The 22,500-nt window shown below is 38.4% G+C and overlaps 3 protein-coding genes across 4 annotated transcripts in view; 2 read left to right on the top strand and 1 right to left on the bottom strand.

Moving 5' to 3' along the window:
- LOC107739802 (homeobox protein DBX1-B-like) overlaps positions 1 to 1,839 on the bottom strand; it is a 30,311-nt gene extending 28,472 nt beyond the window's left edge. The window contains exon 1 of the mRNA XM_016552006.1: positions 1,758 to 1,839. Within this exon, the coding sequence (XP_016407492.1) occupies positions 1,758 to 1,839 (82 nt within the window). The remainder of the gene's footprint in view (positions 1 to 1,757) is intronic.
- A 7,878-nt stretch (positions 1,840 to 9,717) lies between these two features.
- On the top strand, positions 9,718 to 16,612 carry exoc3l1 (exocyst complex component 3-like 1). 2 transcript variants are annotated; one of them, XM_016551993.1, is made up of 13 exons: positions 9,718 to 9,794; positions 11,990 to 12,165; positions 12,270 to 12,489; positions 13,109 to 13,521; positions 13,653 to 13,942; positions 14,021 to 14,138; positions 14,248 to 14,373; positions 14,458 to 14,558; positions 14,651 to 14,767; positions 14,908 to 15,178; positions 15,309 to 15,464; positions 15,823 to 15,956; positions 16,056 to 16,612. In XM_016551993.1, the coding sequence occupies exons 1-13, from the start codon at positions 9,755 to 9,757 to the stop codon at positions 16,240 to 16,242; spliced, it is 2,349 nt and encodes a 782-aa protein (XP_016407479.1). In that variant the 5' UTR covers positions 9,718 to 9,754; the 3' UTR covers positions 16,243 to 16,612. The 2 variants fall into 2 exon arrangements, with proteins under 2 accessions (XP_016407479.1, XP_016407480.1); XM_016551994.1 differs by having other exon boundaries at positions 9,727 to 9,794; positions 12,005 to 12,165.
- A 663-nt stretch (positions 16,613 to 17,275) lies between these two features.
- Positions 17,276 to 22,500, top strand: part of LOC107739801 (protein arginine N-methyltransferase 7-like) — a gene marked incomplete at its 3' end in the record, with an annotated part of 8,782 nt that continues 3,557 nt past the window's right edge. Inside the window, exons 1-7 of the mRNA XM_016552005.1 lie at positions 17,276 to 17,654; positions 17,957 to 17,993; positions 18,596 to 18,745; positions 18,826 to 18,846; positions 18,947 to 19,153; positions 19,233 to 19,462; positions 19,551 to 19,731. Coding sequence (XP_016407491.1) covers positions 17,560 to 17,654; positions 17,957 to 17,993; positions 18,596 to 18,745; positions 18,826 to 18,846; positions 18,947 to 19,153; positions 19,233 to 19,462; positions 19,551 to 19,731 — 921 coding nt within the window. The remainder of the gene's footprint in view (positions 17,655 to 17,956; positions 17,994 to 18,595; positions 18,746 to 18,825; positions 18,847 to 18,946; positions 19,154 to 19,232; positions 19,463 to 19,550; positions 19,732 to 22,500) is intronic.

Genomic DNA, 22,500 nt, shown 5'->3' with positions numbered 1-22,500 from the left:
ACCAGCATCAGCACCAGAAGAGCTGAGAGGAAGTGAGTTGACCACGTCTCGGTTAATCATTAGCAGCCTTTTGTCTTTTCGCTAAATCCAACAGCATGCCTTACACTCTTTCATCAGCCCGGTTCAGTCAGCCCAATTGTTTTAATATGAACTTCCTCAAGTGTTTTCATTAAGTGGAGACTAGCCCCCTGCTATCCAAGCTGCCTCACCCCCTCAGAATATCTCCACCTCCAAAGACCCGAAGAGTCTTTCTTAATCAAATGTACATTTACTAGTCGCTTGACTTGAGACATCTGCCCCAAGCAACCAGTCAATATTGTGGCCCCAGTTCAAAGCAGTCAGTTCATTAGCTGTGTCAGCTTTACAACCAGAAGGTAATGGGTTTGAAAGTGAGCAACGACAATGCGCCGCAATGCAGGCCTCATTTAATAGTGATTTATCACCAGCCAAAAGCCCTGTTTAACCTTTGGCCAGTGCAGACCTCCCTTCCTCTCTCAAAGGATCTATTGTCAGCTCCCCAGGGCATCTTACTGTGTGAATAAGGAAAAGATGATCTAGTTAAAAGTCACATCACTAGTCATATCATTACAAGTGCAGCAGAACACTTAGTTGTGCAGATAGCATTTCAAATGGTTCATTTTCTGTTATGTAACGGATAATATTTCAGCATAAGCGAGGAGATAAATGTCTGTTTTTGATGTATTCATTTTATATCATATCATATATTGATACAATATCACTGTGCTTGTTGTGACTCTCTTCTATAACTATTCTACATTTTATTTTAAGAAAAAAAAATTAAAAACACTTATTTATCAAAATCCATTCTGTAAACTACTATTAAAGAGATATAAAAAGAAAACTCTGCCATCATTTACTCATGATCTCATGTCGTTCCAAATTTGTATCGCTCCACAGAAGAAAGTATCTTTTTTTTTTTTTTTCTGTGCAGTGAAAGTCAATAGGGTCCAATGTTGTTTGGACTTTACTGTTCAATAATAATGGCAGAATGTTCATTGGTTCAGAGATCATGACATTATTTTCAGTTATTTTGACACTCAACAAACAGGAAAATCTTAGCTAAGATTAAGTTTGAAATATAGTCACTTGTGACGCCCAAAAAAACCTAAAAAGATTCTTTAAAAAAAATACAAAAGTACAAAACATGTAGTAAAACGACTCAAAACTAATACAATTTTGGCTTTCGTAGGATATTAGGCCTAAAAAGATGCCAACAGTTTTCACTGTTAGGTCAATTATACCTTTAACAGATCACAACCTCATGTTCAGCCGTTTTGACAATCAACAAATGAGCAAATCATAGCTAAGACTGAGTGTGAAATATAGAGGTTTAATATGCCCAAAAATGCCTAAAAAGATGCTATTAAAATTTGTCAAAGTAAAAAGCTCTTGGGTGCTATTATGGCATTTTAGCGACAGAAGCATCAGGTTGAGCATGTGCGGTTATTTTCTAGTGATCTAATGCAGTTAGGGCCTGTTAAGTAGCTTAATGACAGGAGGACAATACGGATGCTTGGTGTGGTCTATATGGAGCGCATAGGACTTTGACGGCACCCTCTGCACTTTATTAACCACACGTCTCACCAGCGCTTAGTAAACTGGTTTGTTAACAAAGCTCTGGCAGGAAGAAGAAAAAAAAGGGGGTCGGCGTTGAAAATGTGAACAGTTGGTGCGATGTAAAGACACTGTTTTCTGCGGAGAGCCTGATAGCGCATCCCCCCCCCAATCTGCCTTACCTCCCTCCATGCCTTCACAGTCTACGCCCCTCCGCCCCATCCTTACAAGCCATGGCTTAGTCACACCAGCTGCCTGGACCATTCTTCACTGGTTGAGCTGCCCCCTGTCAGGACCAGAAGCCCCAGTACTCTATCCCTATGGCTAAAGAGAAAGAAGCAGACGGGTTAAGTAGGTCTTGAGATGAAGTGATAACAACAGTCAAAACAATGCACATATTGAGACTATAAAACACAGAGAGCAGTACCAAGGCTCTCTCACGACCAATTTTGTACATATTTTACGTTGTGGCTACAAATTCGTATGACCATATTCAATTAGCCACCTCATAAAATATGTATGAATTGCTGCGAGATCGGGTTGGCAGTACTGACTAGTCAGGAAGACTAGTTAACAGCTGCTTTGGTTTGTGTGAGCTATTCAACCTGATGTCATTTGGAGAAATATTATGGAAAAGGAGAATTTAGACAATATACTTTAGAGATAAGCACCAACAAAAAAAGCTGTTTTTACATTTTACAGTTTTTATGTATAAAACACTTTCACATTAGAACATTTAATGTATAATTATATATTATAGCTATATATTTTGTGTTTAAATATTTTGTTATAATATTAAATTATTATATTCAGTTATATTGAACATAAGCTAATACAATAAAATTAATATTAGATATCATTTCAGTACATACATATTTTAATATAAACACAAAATAAATATGTTTAATATCTTGGCTTTTTAGGTAATATTTTCGTTGGCAAAATTGAACAAAAACACACATTATTGTGTTTAAAATATAGCACAATATTAACTTCTTATTTACTGAACTGTTGTATAAAATCACATTTGCACTTGTGTTCTTCATGACAAAAACAGCACTCCTGTGATATTGCTCTAGTTGCTGGTGTGATATGCTTATCATCATATGATATAAATATGAGAAAAACTCAAAACTCAAATAGGGGCATTTCTTTGCCCCAATATCTTGAATTTTAGGGCATAACTGCATTTATAGAGTTGTTGCCCTGCATCATATTTGTCAACAGTCAACTCAACTATATGAAATGTAAGATGACATGTAGGTTTGGGGGCGGGGCCAGTGCGTTAACTGCGTTAAAATATATTAATCGCGGTATTTTTTTATAACTAATTAAGTTAACACGTTAAACTGACAGCCCTACTATATATGTATATATATATATATAGTAGGGCTGTCAGTTTAACGTGTTAATTTATAATATTTTAAAAAAAATAATATTTAAATTTTATATATATATTATTATTCAAATATGAATAAATAAAAATATATTTAAATAGGCTACATATTTCATATTTTGGATTGTTCGATAAATATATGTTAATTAGTGCTGTCAAACGATTAATCGGATCCAAAATAAGTTTTTGTTTACATAATATATGTGTGTGTACTGTGTATATTTATTTTGTATATATAAATACACACACATGCATGTATATATTTATATTTATATTACAGATAAATATATTTAATATATAAACATAACATATTTTTCTTAAATATATACATGTATGTGTGTGTATTTATATAGACATAATAAATATACACAGTACACACACATATTTTATGTAAACAAAAACTTTTATTTTGGATGTGATTAATCGCGATTTAACACTAATGTTAATACAATACAAAATATTATTGTATAAATATTTCATAAATATTAAACATATTTTACAAGGTTTTCTTTTATCCTCATTCTTTTGCTTTTAGAGTAAACATTATATAATATATAAACATTATATGAAATATAATAAAACTATTTAAGATATTTATTATATTATATTATTATAATCACATTGCAATATTAGATCTAATCTGTGCTGATCAGAATTCCAGTACAGATGTTCAGTCAGCTGTAACCTAAAACTAACCAACCAAAGCAAAAAGAAAGAAAGAAAAAACACAATGCAGGCAAAATGAACTCCATTTAGAGCCTTACAAGAATCCTTTTCTACCCTGACAGAATTTGTTACATTTCAATTTTCTTTGAAGTAGTTTTCGGCACATTTGATGGCGAGCTTCGAAAGCACCGCATTATCGGCGCAAGAATGGGGCTTTTCAAGGTGTTTATGGATTTCAAAGATCTCTCTCTTGTAGAGCACAGATTGTGTGGTCTGACTGGGTCATTCCCTCAAGAGTCACTTGAAAAATCCACAGTATTTGGTCTAACTCCCGATACTATGTGCGAGCCATGCTAAGACTTCAAGGCATTTGCTTTGTAGCGGAATCTGCTTAGGTTTAGTAAGCATAAAGAAGTCCTCGCGCACACGTATGCACCCTTTCCACAAAAACGTTCCCGAGTGGTAAAATTGAGGAACGGAGCGACCCATCCACTAAGTAAACAGAATGAACTAATGGATCAGCCATCTTCTCCTCCCATTCCAATTATCCAGAGCCATGTTAAGAATATGGCCACGTTGGTAAACGCTGATGCTAATACAGATAATCCCTTACATATACATATCACATTCAGACCGGTCACTTAGCCACCGAACCACCCAAGCAGTCAGAGTGCAGGAGTTGAGACCGCCAACAGAGAGAAAGTGCATCCTTCAGGTTTGCACAAGCTGATGAGGAATATGTAAATGACGTGGGGGCTTATGAGATTACCACTTGTTTGATAGTTATTACAGGTGTTAGTAAACCAGAATTAGGAGTCCAGTTAATGCTGGTCCATTCAGACCCTGATCGATCCCTTAATACAGGCATTTGTGGTCATGTTTGCTTCCCTGAATTGTGCTGTGGTGGGTCCACACTGTGTACTCAATATTCAATGTTTCACTTATTTTCCGACTTTTCTTTCCATTTCTCTGGCCTCTGAACACAATGACACAACGTACCTGGAAACCTTCAACTCAGTTGCATATATGTCATGTTTTTACATCCAGATGCAAAGAAGACTGGATTTGACCTGATAAGAACAGTTCCTCTGTGAAAGCATCCTTCTTATATTTCCCTGCTTTCTCTCACTTTGGAAGCTGCGCTCGCAAGTTAAAGAAGTCATTAAGCTTATCCAGACGCAACAAAAGAAAGATTTTGCAACGGCAAACAGGAGTGTCAAATCAAACAGAGATTTGCCAAAGAGGCTTTGGCGAGTTGGTGAGGTCCATACCAATTTGGAGATTTCAATGCTCTCTTTTTACTCCTGAGAAAATCACTGGACTTGTTTGAAGAAGACAAAAGCACTAAATATGAAGAGAACAACTCAAGAATGTTATGTAAGATTCTGCGAAACATTCCTCAGAGTGAAACAAAGTGGAATGTTGAAACTTGCAACAGTTTTTAGTGAAACTCACTACGGATTTATGTGCAGTTGTGAAGGCAGCCGGGTTTGCAAAGAAAATCTTAACGAAACAAGTCTATCTAGAACAATTTGGCCAGAAAAAAATGGAAACTAAACTGATGTATCATTTACATTGATAAAACGTCTTTTTTTTTTTTTATATGTCTGAATTCAAATTTCTCTGTCTGGATCTGCAATTGTCAGGACCATCTGACTGTGAATATCCTGTGAGCCAATCAGTTTAAGGCAATAAAACAGCATGTACTGCAGGAACTCAAGTAAAATCACATTGCTAAACTGCAATTTCCTTCACCTGGACAGAACACCGATCCAACATTTGTTAAAAAAGTTAAGGCAAATTACTGAGCAGATCGCCAGCCAGACCACATCTTTCTTCAAGAGTATCTAAAATCTCACTCTTAATTGTACTATAATAGATAATTACAAGCTTTTAGTGAAAAAGAAAAAGAAAACATTTAATGTCAACTTAAAGCCAGCCTTTTTACTTCATGAAGCAATAGCTGTGTGAGAATGAAGTATTTATTATTCAGATCCGTGTGATCGTAATTACTGTGAAAATGCTTCGCAAACTCATGAGAAAACCCACTTAAATAGTCTTAGAATAGATGGCTTAAGAATTATGAATTCAAAAGACTTTCTCTGCAGGATCCGCGCTGACATCGCCCTCTGCTGGAGGCCAAACGACACTTGATATAACGTACCTTGAGGACGTTTTCATATTAGCACTAAATAAGCACAAGAAGTGTGTTATTGTTTTAAGATTTGATGGGGATGAGAATTTACCACTCCTTTCAGGCTTATTTGGGGGAAAAACACTTTCGGTGGGATAACAATAACTTATAATTGGTTTTAATTGTTTATTTGTAATGTTCAGATAAGTTCAAAGAGTTTAATAAAGTGCAAAAAAAAAAAAAAAGGCACGGAAAACGAACGAATCACTGTAGATAGATAACTAAAAGAAATAAATAATATTTAGTTCAGATTAGACGTTGTAAAGGCTAATCCTGATAAAAGTTCTTCATATTCATATTCATATTCATGATGAAATGTTGTTTGTTGTTGAAAATACACAGAAACAAACATGAATATAAAGCTAACATTTGAAACTTGGTAGATATGCTTTAATTCGATTTTAAAACACTTCTTTCTCATAAATATTAAGATTTAAATTGGGTGAATGCGCTATTCAGTGTGCTTGTAAGTAAGCAAATAATCTCTCTCGCGCGGCCAAAACAAAACTGTTCCCTTGAGAAAAATGCTAAACACCATGTCATTTCAACTCTATTGCACCGTTTTAAAATTGATTGTGTTCCGCAACCTGAGGCGAATTAACGCTATGCATTTAAACGTTTTCAATGGTATGTCGGTTTCTTGTGTTCCTCTTGTTCCAATGTGACCAACAACACAAGCCCGGTCATTGTAACAAGGCGCTATTCCTCCCTAGAAAAGACCAGGAACGATGGGAATTTAAGAAACGAGTATTATTTTGGAGGTGCCACCTATTTGCTGCTCATAAAAACAATATTTAGGTTGTGCTTGAGCGTTACCTCGCTGAATAGGCCCTATTCATGTGGGGTTAAGAGTGTAGCGTGGGTCCTGTGAGGAGGTAGCGTGGGTCCCTGTGTTTTGGGGAGGAGCTGTCAGGGCTTCGGAGGAGCGGGAGAATAGGGACCCGCCAGAGTCTCTTGCTTGGGTTCGAACTGCGGTGATTTAACTGCATAATCGGATTGAAAGTGAGCCGCGGAATTTATGTCAGTTCACATTTCATCAAACGGCCAGTGTGAATTGAAGTCGACAGAACAGAGGGTTAATCCAGAACTAAAGCCAAAATAATTAGGGGCCCCCATCTAATCTCCTGCTCATTCTAACACCCTTGAATGACATTAAAATATGGCAAGGCTTGCTGTTGGCAGTCAAATGTGTTCCCCAACTTTAAATGTGCCAATCAAAGCCCAGGCTTTACTCGTTTACTGCATGGAAAAGCAGAGGTTTGCTCATAGGAACCTACATAGTTTTGGGTGTCAACCACAGCAGTGAATAATTCAAACAAGCTTATGTCATTTAAGACAATCTAGAATTGTAAATGAATTGAAAATGAAATATGTTTTAAGAATTATTCTGTTTTTATAGGCTTAGCCTACTAGATTTCCTTCTAAAATTAGTTAAATGCAAGCTCATGTTTTACATGTTTTTACATAACCCCAAACCCCAGTGTCCCGATATGTCTCTCTAATAGCACATATCAAAAGGTGGGAAAATTGAATAACATCTATTGCTTTTTACTTTAATGTAGATGTCTGCACGTGCAAATAAGTACTTAGAGCATAAACAGGATCATAAAAAAATGTGTACTCCACATCAAGAACCAGAAATTAACTCCACAACTGTGTTAGGTCAAAAGCAATGTTTAAGAAACACATATTTTTAAGAATAAAATCTTTTATTCAGAGGGTAGCCAGATGGAGTAACTCTAAAACATTTTGTCACTTTTTTGGTGTACTTTTCTTGGCCTATAAATCAAAGAATTTTCCCCTCAACATAATCTGCTCTCTTCATCCTTTTATTTGATTGCTTTTGAGTTTATGCACATATGTGGATGTTGAATTACTTGGTTTGTGCTTGATGCAAACACTTAAAAGTTTTATCTTTAAAATGTTTCACCATATATTGAAACTTTGAAAAAGCTTTGTAAAAGGAAGAGCAAAACGAAGTTTGTAATGTAATTTTTACTTTGTTTGTCAATTAAGCCAAAATGTCATTACATCTGGAATATTCTGAAATGCTCCCCAAAAACTAACCTCATCTTTAGACAAAATCCTAACCATGGCCACCACCCAAACACTGACCACAGCACACATTTTAAAAAGCTGGAATGTGAAGCATTTGCTCTGAAGCACTTGGAATTGCATTGGACATTGTGAATTGTTCTTTAAAGACAGACATTTTTTCACATGCACTTAGGCAACTTACAAATAAGATTCCTCGTTTTCACGCAACTGAAAATCTCTTAAACTTGCCTTTGATTTGATGAAACAATTCAATTTTATCCTTAATTAAACTCACAAAATGTCAAAGTGTACATTTGTCCGTCCATGTCTGGGAGAGCTGAGGAGAAGCAGGAAGTCAGCCCAGGTCAGGAATGTCAGACAGGAAGTCCTCCCTGTGTTTGGATGACTACTTCTGAAATAGACTTCCCGTTCCCTTCGATCGGTTGGGTGGTGTTTCATTTAAGGTGGTGATAGGGGAGGGTGACCACAAAACACACATATCCCTCAACTGATAATACATCACTAAATAAAGGGGGTGGAAAAGTTATAGAGAAACTGGCAGAGGTCACCCTTTTGTATTTCCTATATTATACATTTGCTCTGTAGTTATAAAGGATGCATCTCCACCCTTCTACAAGAAAGCTACATCACCCCACATTTCAGTCCAGAGGGAACTATTAGCCTCAGCGGAAAAGCTCTGTTAGTCTGTCACAGTCCTCTGGTTATTATGGTGCTCTGCAAAGACAATAAAGTCTAGTCACCAGCTATTTTTAGCATATACTGCTGCTAAGGAAAAACACAAAGACAAATCCTTCAAATTTCGCCTTAGAAGTTTTGCAAACTGTTAATAACCACAGAAGAATCTGAATCAGCTTGATGAAAATTAAAGTAATGCATAATGTATAGTCAGCTGGTCATTATTGCAAAATAAACAGAACAAATATCTTTCTGAAGGGGGTTATTTAGCAATTTCGACCAACTAATTGTACATTACTTACATCAGCAAACCAAATAAATGAATAAATGGTCATTGAATATTTATTTGAATTACAGTAAAAGAGAACGAGACAAAGGAGTGAAATGTGAAACATGAGAAATGTGGGCTATGGTCAATTATACAATTTAGACTGCAGAAAGCTGCAACTGACCAATGAGAATAAAGCATTCCAGAGAGCTGAATAATTAGTCTATTTATGTATAAACTTACATCAGAATCCATTTCAACACGTCTTCACCAACAGTTGTGTGTACTACGACTTAATTTAGTCATGTTTGTAGAGCATGTTTGGCAGAGACAAGAGACAGATGTAAACACAGTCATGGGGTAAGTCACATGCCACGACACTTATACAAATAAACACATTCATTAAGGGGCCTCTGAACTTAGGTTCCCCTCATGTTTGCTCTACAACCAGCAGCTGTGAGTGATCACAGGACATTGGTAAGAACTTTCTGGAACAATACAAATGATTGACTATATGTAAAAGCCGCATAAAATCTTTGTTCGATTATTCCAAGCACTTCCTCTTAAACATATGGGATTATAACTACCTCAGACACAGAGAGGCACTGTTGCACATGAAGGCCACCCCCACACACCGCTCACCATCTGGATCATTTAGAGGGCGGAGTGCCCGCTTTCCCTCCGTGCCTCTTGCGCTCCCTCCCTTCCTCCCTTCCCTTCCTGCTGGCCTCTGAGCAGAGGATGTGTCTGGGAGTGTGAGAGAGGAAGGCTGGCGGTGAAGTGGGTATGTACCCTCTCTCTTCGTCCCCCTCGTTACTCTCTCTGTCTCTGCTGATTGCTCTATCTGGCGACACTGAGCAGGCCCTCTGGGCAGGGCAGTCTCTTAGTGGCGGAACGGCGGACGGTGGAACAACAAGCCTAAATGTCAGACGGAGATAAGAATGGCCAAGACAATCGTGAAGGTACGCTTCCTTTCTGTTTGTTTTCAATGAGGAGAGGCATCTGGAAAGCATTTGTTTATAATGTCATAATCTTGCACTGGTAGAGAAATCTATGTATATTTACATAAACTAAAAAGAATGAAATTTAATGAAATTTAATATAAGCAGCATAAATGTTTCTGCCAGGGGAATGCTATATAAATATATATAAACAACTATGGGTGGAAGGACTTTAAATTTGGTCAAACGCATGCATTTCAGCATGACAGGAAATTAACAAAAAGGCCTTGTCGTAATGCACAATGTATGTAACATATACAAAATCCAACAACGTGCTGTGCAAAAATGCTGTCCAATAAGGGAATAAACCCAAACACAGGGTATCAAGGAGCTAATATCATGCAAAAATATATAAAAAGGTATGTACATTAGCAAGGTCTGTAGGTTAAAAAAAAACCTTTCATTTATAAAACTTTTAGGACATACCTACAACAACCTCTGCCGTCTTTAATTGATGGTATATGGTTCTTCTGCAAGCCATAAATCGTTGTGGTTTTGGCTGGATTCCCAGTGAAGTACTACACTACCCACAATTCTGAAGAAATAACCACCAATTAGAGAAGTCACTGTTACCGTGGCAACATTAATGACAGCACAGCAACACAGCTTAATGACATAATTGAATCAGTCTCACAACACTGTTCATCAACTTTGCAGTCCCTTGTTTTCACAAATGCTAAGAATATTTTCTATATATTAATGCTTGTAAAAAAAATTCAAGTACCATTTTTATATTTAGTCAATACTGTATCACCATGGATTAATAGATGACATAATTTGCAGCACTTTATGGGTTGTTCATTTTTAAAAAACATTAAGTACAAAGTCCTATCTTTATTTTTAATTTTCAAATACCTTTTAAATCAAACTGTAATGTTGTGAATAAAAGATATTCAGGCAGGCACTTACACTTGGTCTCTGCATTATGAACTCTGAGACTGTTTTGCATGATGCTCTTATTTATCAAGGAGGGGGTAAAAACATGCAGTTTCTGCCGTGAAGCTGTTTCTGAGTCATTGTACTGAATTCTTACATACTTTCCCGTGGGTGTTTCAGTTCTTGAGCACCCAAGGGATTGGGGAATATGAAATGGAAATTTTGAAACTCCAGACTTCGAAACGGTCAGGACATCACTGAGTCATTCTTTGGAGAAGAGATCAATCTGCTGAGTTTAAGACTTTACTGATGTCAAACTTTTTAGATTTAGCCTTTTGCTGGTTTAAATAATCTCTGTCTCAGGAACACCAGGAAAAATGAAGACTTTCACTGTTAAAGTCACTCATTGTGCAAGTCAGAGAAAACTCTCTCTCATTCTCAAAAAAGTATGCATTCTTTTACACAATCAGCAATAACTTCATTTAACATTGCAGCTGAACAGCTGCACAATTCATTGGATTTTTCTATGCTGTTGGCTTAAAGGCACAATATGTAAGATTTTTTTATTAAAATATCCAAAAACCACTAGAACAGTGTTATATATTTTGCTCACTTGTGTACTTACATTATCCCAAATGTTTCGAAGAATGTTTAAATCCAGAGAAATAAGCAATTTTAACTAGTGACACAGACCGTGTCCATAGTGTCATTGTGTCGCCTGCCAATGACGATTTGATTCCGGTTTTATTTTGTAGAAAGCATGGAAACACCAAAGACGCTTTAATATGTTGTGCGTTTTAATAGGCCGGTGATGACCGCAAAGAGTAGCATTATAGCAGAACTTTCAAATGTATCTAGTATGATAAAACAACGCTGCTTTTTTCCCCACATACGCACGACCGGAAGGAGCGGAAGCGGTCGACTGTGGCATAATAAAAGCTCCACTGCTTTCGAGCCGTGTGTCGCGCTCGTTCAGCGGCCGCGTTTCGCTTCGACGGCTTTCAGCCTCACCCTACTTCATACTACTACGTTAATAAATCATTAGCTCATCCATGAACATGATTTCTGCCCGAGTCCCGTCGGATTGCATCGGCTGTGGGGATGAAGACGACAACTCCCATGATTCCACACTCAGTCACGGCGTCATCAAACTATGCCTTTGTCTATTTGTTTATTTTGAATACGCGCCCTCTAATGGCGAAAATTACATATTGTGCCTTTAACTCATTTGGCTCAGTAGCATAATGGGCTACATATTTTTTCTGCATTTTGACTGACAGATGCCCTTGTCCCAGTCGAGGTGTGGCCAGAGCTGGAGAGAGCCGAGTGTTTGGCTCGGGGTGCTGCGCTGAAATGGGCCTCAGGTGTCTTTTGTCGTCCAGAGCATCTGGAGAGACTTGGACAATACAGGAAAAGGGAGAGTCAACGAACTGCATCGATTCATTCAAGGTTAAAGGTAAGTAGTGGTCATTATTTCACTTCAATTAGAATGCCTCTAAAAAGTATTTGCCCAACAATGTCTGCAAGAAAAGTCATCTGCTCACTTACATTTTTCTTAAGTCAGTTGTACAGTCCTACCTGGAAGGTGTCGACTGGGGTCTTGGTCAATTGCGAGAGGCACGAGCTGAGCTGAGAGAAGTGTCTCATGACTTGCACAAGGCTGACTTGGAGTCCAGGAAAAATTCTGAAGAAGTAACTACACTGGAGACACTTCGGGAGATTTCTGTCTCTCACCGCCAGCTCCTTGCTGCAGTTAGTAACCTACCACGCCTCTATAAAGGTTAGTGATTCCCTGCCCTTTTCAGTGCACAGGGGTGTCCAATCCTTGTCTTGGAGCCCAACATCCTCAAGAGTTTAGCTCCAACTTGTCTCAACATACATGCCTGAACATTTCTAGTTTTCCTGAAGACCTTGATTACCTTGGATCAGTTGTGTTTTTAAATTGATGATGGAGCTAAACTCTGTAGGTACAGCGACACTCCAGGAGCAGTATTGGACACCACTGCCATAGAGCTAAACATTCTCAAGTACATAAAAGTACTTGAAAACAAGCACTTCTAGCTAAGCAAGTTCAATTTTATGAGTCACTGCATTCCAAAGTGTGGTAATTAATAATGTAACACAAGTATGCACACTGCATCACCACTATGGCACTATAGTGTAAAATGTCTTGGACTCCAATTACATTTTTTTCTTTTAGGTCTAATAGCAAGGCAGAGCAAGAACCTTGCTGAGTAACAAAATTGCTATTAAGGTCGACATGTTTACAGCTAGCTAGCGAAATTGTAACACAGATCTATCACACACTTAAGTACTGAGGTTTGCCAGAGTAATGCAAGATTACACTCTAAGTATGTACATTGGGGCTATCATTTGCTATGCCATCTTTTTCATGTCAGTGCGGAGTATGGTGCTAGAGACAGAGAGACTAGTGGAGTCTCGGAGACTATTGGAAGCTCATGCTCGACTAATGGAACTAGAACGCTGGCAGGATGAGGTACTGCTACAGCTTCAGGGACCCAGGGGATCATCCAGGACGGGGTTAACCTCTGAGGATGAGGAGTTAGTGCGGAATTATTTCTCAGGCGTTGGACGCTTGGTGGATGCCCTTGCCAAGGAGCTATGGGCAGTGGTGGGGAGTGGGTTGTCACTTGCCTGTCAGAACCCCACGCTTTTTGTGTCAGCTGTACGGATAGTAGAGCGTGAAGAAGCACTAGATCAGATGTTTCTGGAGGAGCGGAGGTCAACATCGGGACAGAACACACCCATGCCCCCTGGGAGACCACGTTGCTGGAGGGACCGCTTCTTCAAGGTTTGATGATAAGCAAGTTTCCTATTGGTAGAAGTACTGGGAAATTTTTTTGTAAGATGACAACTAAATTTTAAGTGTAAAAAGGCTTTTTTAAATTCACTTAATATGTACCTGTTCTACTATTTGGTCAGGTGATGGAGGAGGCAGTGTCAGCCCGTTTCCGTAGCGTGTCGTACTTGCACACTCGTGGACCAGGGCTTGCAAGTCACTTGTCTGCTCTACAGCACTGCATTATGGGAGACCTTTCAACAGTGCGGCATTTTCTCGAACAATGTGTTCCATCTCACTACCGTCTAACAAGAACTTATCTGCGCTTCTGCCACCAGTTCTTGCAGAACCATCTTGGACTGGTTAGTGGATGGGAGCTAGAGGGTGGGGAAATCTTTGCTGTTCTTAACTGGGTTCTGCACATATACAATAGGTAAGTAAAGATTATGCTTAAATCAGAATTTGGTCTATGGGTAATCAGAAAGTCCTACACGAGAACTTGTTCTTTAAGCTCAGAGATGATGGGTGAGCCAGCCCTTGTAGCTGAGCTAGACATTGAGGACATGGGACCTCTCATATCTCAGGAAGGTCTCGAGCAGCTGCAGAATAAATATGTCCAAAAAGTTCGGGTAAGACCCAAGGAGGGGTTTTAGTCTCTAAACTTTTTAACATTTACATTATCTTGTCGGAATTAACAGGCCACAAGTTCTTGAGAAATTTTACTGTGATTGTTTGTAGAAGAGTGTCTCAGAGTGGATGCACAAGTCTCTAGAGGTGGAGCTGACAGACTGGCAGAGGGATCAGGAACCAGATATTGACCATGAAGGCTGCTATCACACCAGCCTTCCAACCATCATTGCTCAGGTAATAAAGCAATGACTTAATCTACAATAAGCAAAATTTTGGCACTGATATACATATGAACTGCTCTGGTGTCTGTGTTGTTAGATGCTAGAAGAAAATGCACGGGTGGCTTTGATGATAAGTGAAGCTCTGCGGGACCAGACAATCCAAATGGGGCTTTATGAGATGGAGAACCTCCTCAGCCGGTGTGTATAGCCTATTTAGCAATACCAGCAAATCAAAACTCTTATTGATTATATCCAACATTTTATACTTTCCTCTCACTACATCTAAACAGATTTCGAGATGCAATCATAGAATTTGGGAAGGAGCATCGCAGGGATTCAGCCATAAACAGTAACAAGTTCTACCTCCATTATCTCCTGGCCTGCATCAACAACTGCATCATCCTCAAGTGAGATGGTGTACACGTATCTTTTTACAGTATGTCTGTATTTATGTGATGTTTGTTTGAAAATGTGTGTGTTTTAAATTGTTTTATGTGCGTTGGAGGTACTTGTAAGCAGTAAATCTCTGATTTAAATGCCCATCTAGAACCTCCACAGAAAGCCTGCAGCAGCAGTTGTGCTCCTTCCCTTCAAACCGGTATTCTCGCATTTCACTTGGACCTCTGGCTGCCCTGGACCGTGCTGTGAGAAAAGCATGTCGCTTAGTCATGGACCATCTCTTGTTTGAGTTGCAACCTCATCTACAGGAGCTCCTGTCTCGTACCTGGCTGGACCAGGGAGAAGTAACCCCAAATATGTGTGGGGTTTTAGACCGTCACTGTGAACTTTACAACAGGGTGCGGCAACCTTGTCGCCAGGTTAGTGTTTACACCAGGCATTAGAAATGATGTAGACCAAACAATAAAATGAGTGAATATACTGTATTTACCCACAATGAAAAATGGCACCCAAATAGCCTTTGCATCATGTGATCTCCATTATCTACAGAGGCTAAAGGAGGAATGTCAGTGGCTAACTGTTGTTGAGTATGTCCGTACACTGATGCAGAAGAGAGTGGTCTGCAGAAATAGTGATGAGCGAAACCAGTTGGCCCAGCGAATGACACAGGATGCTGAGCAGCTGAGGGACCACCTTCAAAGCATGGTGAAAACACATTTACATTAATTTTGGGAGGAATTTTTATGTGATTTAGGAGCAAGTCTTCTGGCAAGTGCACCCAGATAGATAGATTCGGCTTTGACTGAAACAAATGCTTACAATGAGTTCAATTAAAAACATTAACAAATAATAATCAAATTATTGATTAACTGCAAACCTGAATCAAAGCTATTCATGAGAAACTGACTTGAACTTGCACAAAACCAGCAATTTATTGGATCTTATCAGGCTTGGGTCAGGTAGCAAACCTCTAGGAACAACACAAGAACAAGTCTATATGCGTTTGTGGAAATTAAATTACTCTGAGAATTTCACTCATGTAATGCCATTTTTACATTTAAAGGAAATTGATGGGACCATAGGTGAGGTGAATCCCATAGCTTTGATAATTGCACTGGCTGACATAATCAATTTGAAAGACCCAAACATGCTAATACTGGAGATTTCTGGATTGGTAACAAAGTACCCTGATATAAGGTGAGATTTCAAACCAAGTATACCCAGCATATCTTCAAAATGCATTTGTAATACAGAGATTAATCTATGCCAAGAGACTTATAAAGTGTGTCTTTTCAGTGAGGAGCATGTCTCTGTCCTGATGGATGTAAGAGGGGATATACCCAAAGACGTGCGGAAGTCAGTACTAGATTTTCTGGAGCAGAGCGCCCCACCTTTACCACAAGGATACCGCCCTATATTCACAGAAATCCTTGTGCCCTCTTCCAGCATACAGTTTTGTCTGCCTACTGCAAAATGCACTTGAGAAGCACTCAGAGAAATAACCCTACTGAATTGTATCCGGCCTAATAAACAGGAAATTCATTATTAATTCATCAGTATTCAATAAGACTAGCCTACTCGTTATCTGATCTGTCTTGTCTGAAATTATACTGTGCTCAAATAATATTTACATTTATGATCTCACCAGATGCTTTCTTACAAATGAAAGTGCATAAACAAAATGTACATTCAAGAAATGTTAAAAAATCTTGTTAGTTCTCCAACATGTATGGTAGAAACAAGAGAAAGCAGTGCACATTTTGGCTCATTGTATCTTTAAATATTTGAGGGTGATCATTTTTTCAATGTAAATGTATAACAAAGTTCATGTTACCAAACATAGCATTCTCAAAGCCAATCAATCAATTGTTTTAAAACTTGTATATTGTGGTTGACTATTGGTCAATAAAGCAATGCATATTAAGAAAATATATATAAAACTGATTCATCAATTCATAAAAATTCATTAATTCAAGGGTATAACACTAACAAAACAACCAATAATTTAAATACATGTACATAAAATGGTACATTAATATAATATACCATTGTACGTCCACTGTACCATGACACATTATTTGACACATTATTTCAGCCATAGTAGTTTTAGTAAGGCTAATATTGGACCCGTAGATCTGTACATTGAATAAAACAGGCTATAAAAATGAGGAATATTTTTAAAAAAAATGTATCAAGGTATTATTTTCGATGTTTGATGTTTAGAGGTATTCACCAATTTGGTTTCACTCAATCAATGGGCCAATAACACCATCAGCTAAAAAATAATTAATCAAATATTCAGGCTGTTATAAATACCGGTGATAAAATGTACCATGAAATTTAATATACAAACAATTGCTTCACAATTTATAAAGAACAACTATGATATGTTTTACAATCTTTTCACAAATCCACGAGGAGGGAACCACACATTATAATTTTGCCCAGCTACCTTCAAAAGTGCCCCAGCATGTCAAAGACAAGGACAAGTCAAGCACTTACCTTGAATTAACATCGTAACTTTGACTTGTATGTGATCTGTTTCTGTGTTATTAACACAACGCATAACACACATATGTGAAAAAAAGTATTGTGTATGTAATTTTGGCAACGGCTGAGCCTGGGGAAGGAGAAGAGAGAAGCGGCCTTTAGTGGTCACATGATCTTAGGGGCGTGACTTCATGAAAAACATGGCCGCGCCCGGCGAGATCATGTTGGATTAATCTATTTGTGAACGATCTAGGCATTATACTACAAAATACATTAATAATAAGTTTGTTCACGTATAACTGAAGTGACAATGAAGACATTTTGCGGTCGTGCAAATCCAACAACCGGAGCGCTGGACTGGGTTGAGGAAAGCGAGGAGTATGATTACCATCAGGAGATTGCGAGGTGTGTAAACCATCTCATGTAACATCACCATGCGTCGACAACAACTGATCTTTGCCTGTTTCTGTAGAAGTGATCAATTCTATTGTTTAAAAAAAAAAAAAAACTTATCAAAATGACGTGATGAAAATACTTGACAGTGACTTGTTGCTATGTTTGTTCTTACACGTGGAAAGTGTGTTGTGGTAAAAGTGCTAGATTATCAATTACACTTACTCGAATTGTAGTCATGTGATATCCTATCACATAAAGGGGGTAAATTATATGGACCTGTCCTGATAATGGTTGCTGTGTCTCTTTCCCAGGTCCTGCTATGCAGATATGCTCCATGATAAAGACAGAGTGAGTTTTGTTGTCATGTAATATCGCATAGAAATACTGTAAACCAAAATTGTTCCAAAACAAGTCTAGCTCCTCTGATAAAAATGGGAAACAGAAAATCAGAATGACATAACGGTGAATAAATGACTGATTAGCTTAAAAAAAACTTATCAAAATGACGTGATGAAAATACTTGACAGTGACTTGTTGCTATGTTTGTTCTTACACGTGGAAAGTGTGTTGTGGTAAAAGTGCTAGATTATCAATTACACTTACTCGAATTGTAGTCATGTGATATCCTATCACATAAAGGGGGTAAATTATATGGACCTGTCCTGATAATGGTTGCTGTGTCTCTTTCCCAGGTCCTGCTATGCAGATATGCTCCATGATAAAGACAGGGTGAGTTTTGTTGTCATGTAATATCGCATAGAAATACTGTAAACCACAATTGTTCCAAAACAAGTCTAGCTCCTCTGATAAAAATGGGAAACAGAAAATCAGAATGACATAACGGTGAATAAATGACAGAATGATTAGCTTAATTTGTCATATTTTCCAAAGCTTATAGACATAGAAAAGCTGAAATGTTGCTATTGATTTTTCTGCTTTGTGTACTTAAGAATGAGAAATACTACGAAGGCATTCGAGCAGCGGTGAGCAGAGTAAAGGCACGTGGTGAACGGGTGGTGGTCCTGGACATCGGCACTGGGACGAGTTTGCTCTCCATGATGGCTGTGACGGCTGGAGCTGATTACTGCTATGCTATAGAGGTGCTCACTAATGCTCGTGTGTTGAATGTTGAGAAATAAGATGGAATTTGAATGAAGACAAATATATGAATCCCATGCAGGTGTTTAAACCCATGGCTACTATTAATTATTATTATTAACATATCAAATATTAATATATATATATATATGCGTGTAAAATTATAAAAAAGATAGATAGATAGATAGATAGAGAAAATCAACTTGAATTTGTGTCATATAAATACTGTAATGAACACCATCATCTGTATCACCTTGCATTGCATTCTTGCAAATATAAATGTATTTGTATCTGTAGATGGAGACATGCAAGAAAGAGCTAACATCCTTGTCACGGAGCTGTTTGATACAGAGCTGATCGGTGAAGGAGCGTTGCCCAGCTATGAACATGCACACATGCACCTCGTCCAGGTAAATACAGTTGTAAATTGCAGTTTAACGTTTTGCTGCATCTTTGAAGTGTTTAATGGAGCTGCTCTCACTGGCACAGGCAGGTTGTGAAGCTGTGCCGCATCGTGCAACAATCTATGCCCAGCTGGTGGAGTCGGACATGCTGTGGAAATGGTCACAGCTCCAACCCATAGAGGTGGATGGGAACAAACTCCTGCCCACTCTTGCTGTGGTGAAGTGTGCAGGAGCGCCCTCTGTCTGTGACATCCAGCTTAGCCAGGTGCCACCAGAGTCCTTCACTCCCCTCGGGCCCATTTGTACCATGTTCAGGTACAAGTCTGGGTGTGATTTAGCTCTGTAGATTAAAACATAGTCATCTGGTTTTTCTTCTGTGTAACTCATCTTTCTTCCACTCTAGTGTGGATTTCAGCAAACCGGTTAGCAGCACTGCTCAGTCCTACATGGCACAGTTCAAGGCCCAGACCAGCGGGAGAGCACAGGTGGTCTTATCCTGGTGGGACATCGACATGGACCCTGATGGCAACATTGTGTGCACTATGACCCCCAGTTGGAACTACTCAGATCCTCATACTTACCCTGTATGTACTGGTGCTTAGCCACTAATATTCGTGTATGAATATAAAAATGTATCAAGGTATTATTTTCGATGTTTGATGTTTAGAGGTATTCACCAATTTGGTTTCACTCAATCAATGGGCCAATAACACCATCAGCTAAAAAATAATTAATCAAATATTCAGGCTGTTATAAATACCGGTGATAAAATGTACCATGAAATTTAATATACAAACAATTGCTTCACAATTTATAAAGAACAACTATGATATGTTTTACAATCTTTTCACAAATCCACGAGGAGGGAACCACACATTATAATTTTGCCCAGCTACCTTCAAAAGTGCCCCAGCATGTCAAAGACAAGGACAAGTCAAGCACTTACCTTGAATTAACATCGTAACTTTGGCTTGTATGTGATCTGTTTCTGTGTTATTAACACAACGCATAACACACATATGTGAAAAAAAGTATTGTGTATGTAATTTTGGCAACGGCTGAGCCTGGGGAAGGAGAAGAGAGAAGCGGCCTTTAGTGGTCACATGATCTTAGGGGCGTGACTTCATGAAAAACATGGCCGCGCCCGGCGAGATCATGTTGGATTAATCTATTTGTGAACGATCTAGGCATTATACTACAAAATACATTAATAATAAGTTTGTTCACGTATAACTGAAGTGACAATGAAGACATTTTGCGGTCGTGCAAATCCAACAACCGGAGCGCTGGACTGGGTTGAGGAAAGCGAGGAGTATGATTACCATCAGGAGATTGCGAGGTGTGTAAACCATCTCATGTAACATCACCATGCGTCGACAACAACTGATCTTTGCCTGTTTCTGTAGAAGTGATCAATTCTATTGTTTAAAAAAAAAAAAAAACTTATCAAAATGACGTGATGAAAATACTTGACAGTGACTTGTTGCTATGTTTGTTCTTACACGTGGAAAGTGTGTTGTGGTAAAAGTGCTAGATTATCAATTACACTTACTCGAATTGTAGTCATGTGATATCCTATCACATAAAGGGGGTAAATTATATGGACCTGTCCTGATAATGGTTGCTGTGTCTCTTTCCCAGGTCCTGCTATGCAGATATGCTCCATGATAAAGACAGAGTGAGTTTTGTTGTCATGTAATATCGCATAGAAATACTGTAAACCAAAATTGTTCCAAAACAAGTCTAGCTCCTCTGATAAAAATGGGAAACAGAAAATCAGAATGACATAACGGTGAATAAATGACAGAATGATTAGCTTAATTTGTCATATTTTCCAACGCTTATAGACATAGAAAAGCTGAAATGTTGCTATTGATTTTTCTGCTTTGTGTACTTAAGAATGAGAAATACTACGAAGGCATTCGAGCAGCGGTGAGCAGAGTAAAGGCACGTGGTGAACGGGTGGTGGTCCTGGACATCGGCACTGGGACGAGTTTGCTCTCCATGATGGCTGTGACGGCTGGAGCTGATTACTGCTATGCTATAGAGGTGCTCACTAATGCTCGTGTGTTGAATGTTGAGAAATAAGATGGAATTTGAATGAAGACAAATATATGAATCCCATGCAGGTGTTTAAACCCATGGCACAGGCTGCTACTTGCATCGTGGAGAAGAACGGCTTCTCGGATCAAATCAAGGTCATCAACAAACACTCCACAGAGGTTACAGTTGAACCAGGTTAGCCAACCACCAATATGCTTTTAACACAGGTAGATCAGATAGGTTCAGTGCATTGGTTTTATACAGTAGTAGTAATTATCCAACTGATAATTACAGTCCTGAATGTTGATTGATCATTACAGCTTTCAAGCCATATTAAAATATATGATAATACATTTTATAACTACCTCTTGTGTATATCACGGTGCAAAGATAAGTGTTTAATGGAGCTGCTCTCACTGGCACAGGCAGGTTGTGAAGCTGTGCCGCATCGTGCAACAATCTATGCCCAGCTGGTGGAGTCGGACATGCTGTGGAAATGGTCACAGCTCCAACCCATAGAGATGGATGGGAACAAACTCCTGCCCACTCTTGCTGTGGTGAAGTGTGCAGGAGCGCCCTCTGTCTGTGACATCCAGCTTAGCCAGGTGCCACCAGAGTCCTTCACTCCCCTCGGGCCCATTTGTACCATGTTCAGGTACAAGTCTGGGTGTGATTTAGCTCTGTAGATTAAAACATAGTCATCTGGTTTTTCTTCTGTGTAACTCATCTTTCTTCCACTCTAGTGTGGATTTCAGCAAACCGGTTAGCAGCACTGCTCAGTCCTACATGGCACAGTTCAAGGCCCAGACCAGCGGGAGAGCACAGGTGGTCTTATCCTGGTGGGACATCGACATGGACCCTGATGGCAACATTGTGTGCACTATGGCCCCCAGCTGGAACTACTCAGATCCTCGTTCTTACCCTGTAAGTACTGGTGCTTAGCCACTAATATTAATGTGTGAATATCAAAAATATGTCCAAGTACTTTTGAAAAATAATTCAAAATTAAGAAATTATATTTTGTATAGAAAAGAAGCTTATACTTAGTCCCATTATTTACTTTATTTTCATGGAAATAAACCTGTTAATTTGGTTTTTGAATTGTTTTGAATTTTGTTTGTAATTCTCATTATTGTCATTAATAATTCTTATGAGATCCATTACTGAAATACACAAAATTCTCTCTGGTTCTCTCTGCATATGTAAAGAATAATGTAGAGATGTATAAATAATTTTCATATATTTTTGCATTACAGTATTAAACACACATATATATATATATATATATATATATATATATATATATATAC

This window comes from Sinocyclocheilus rhinocerous, unplaced genomic scaffold, assembly GCF_001515625.1.
Source record: "Sinocyclocheilus rhinocerous isolate Xijiao unplaced genomic scaffold, SAMN03320098_v1.1 scaffold255, whole genome shotgun sequence".
Classification (NCBI taxonomy): Eukaryota; Metazoa; Chordata; class Actinopteri; order Cypriniformes; family Cyprinidae; genus Sinocyclocheilus; species Sinocyclocheilus rhinocerous.
Note: the sequence above shows the minus strand (reverse complement) of the source record. Positions and strands in the feature narration are given on the sequence as shown.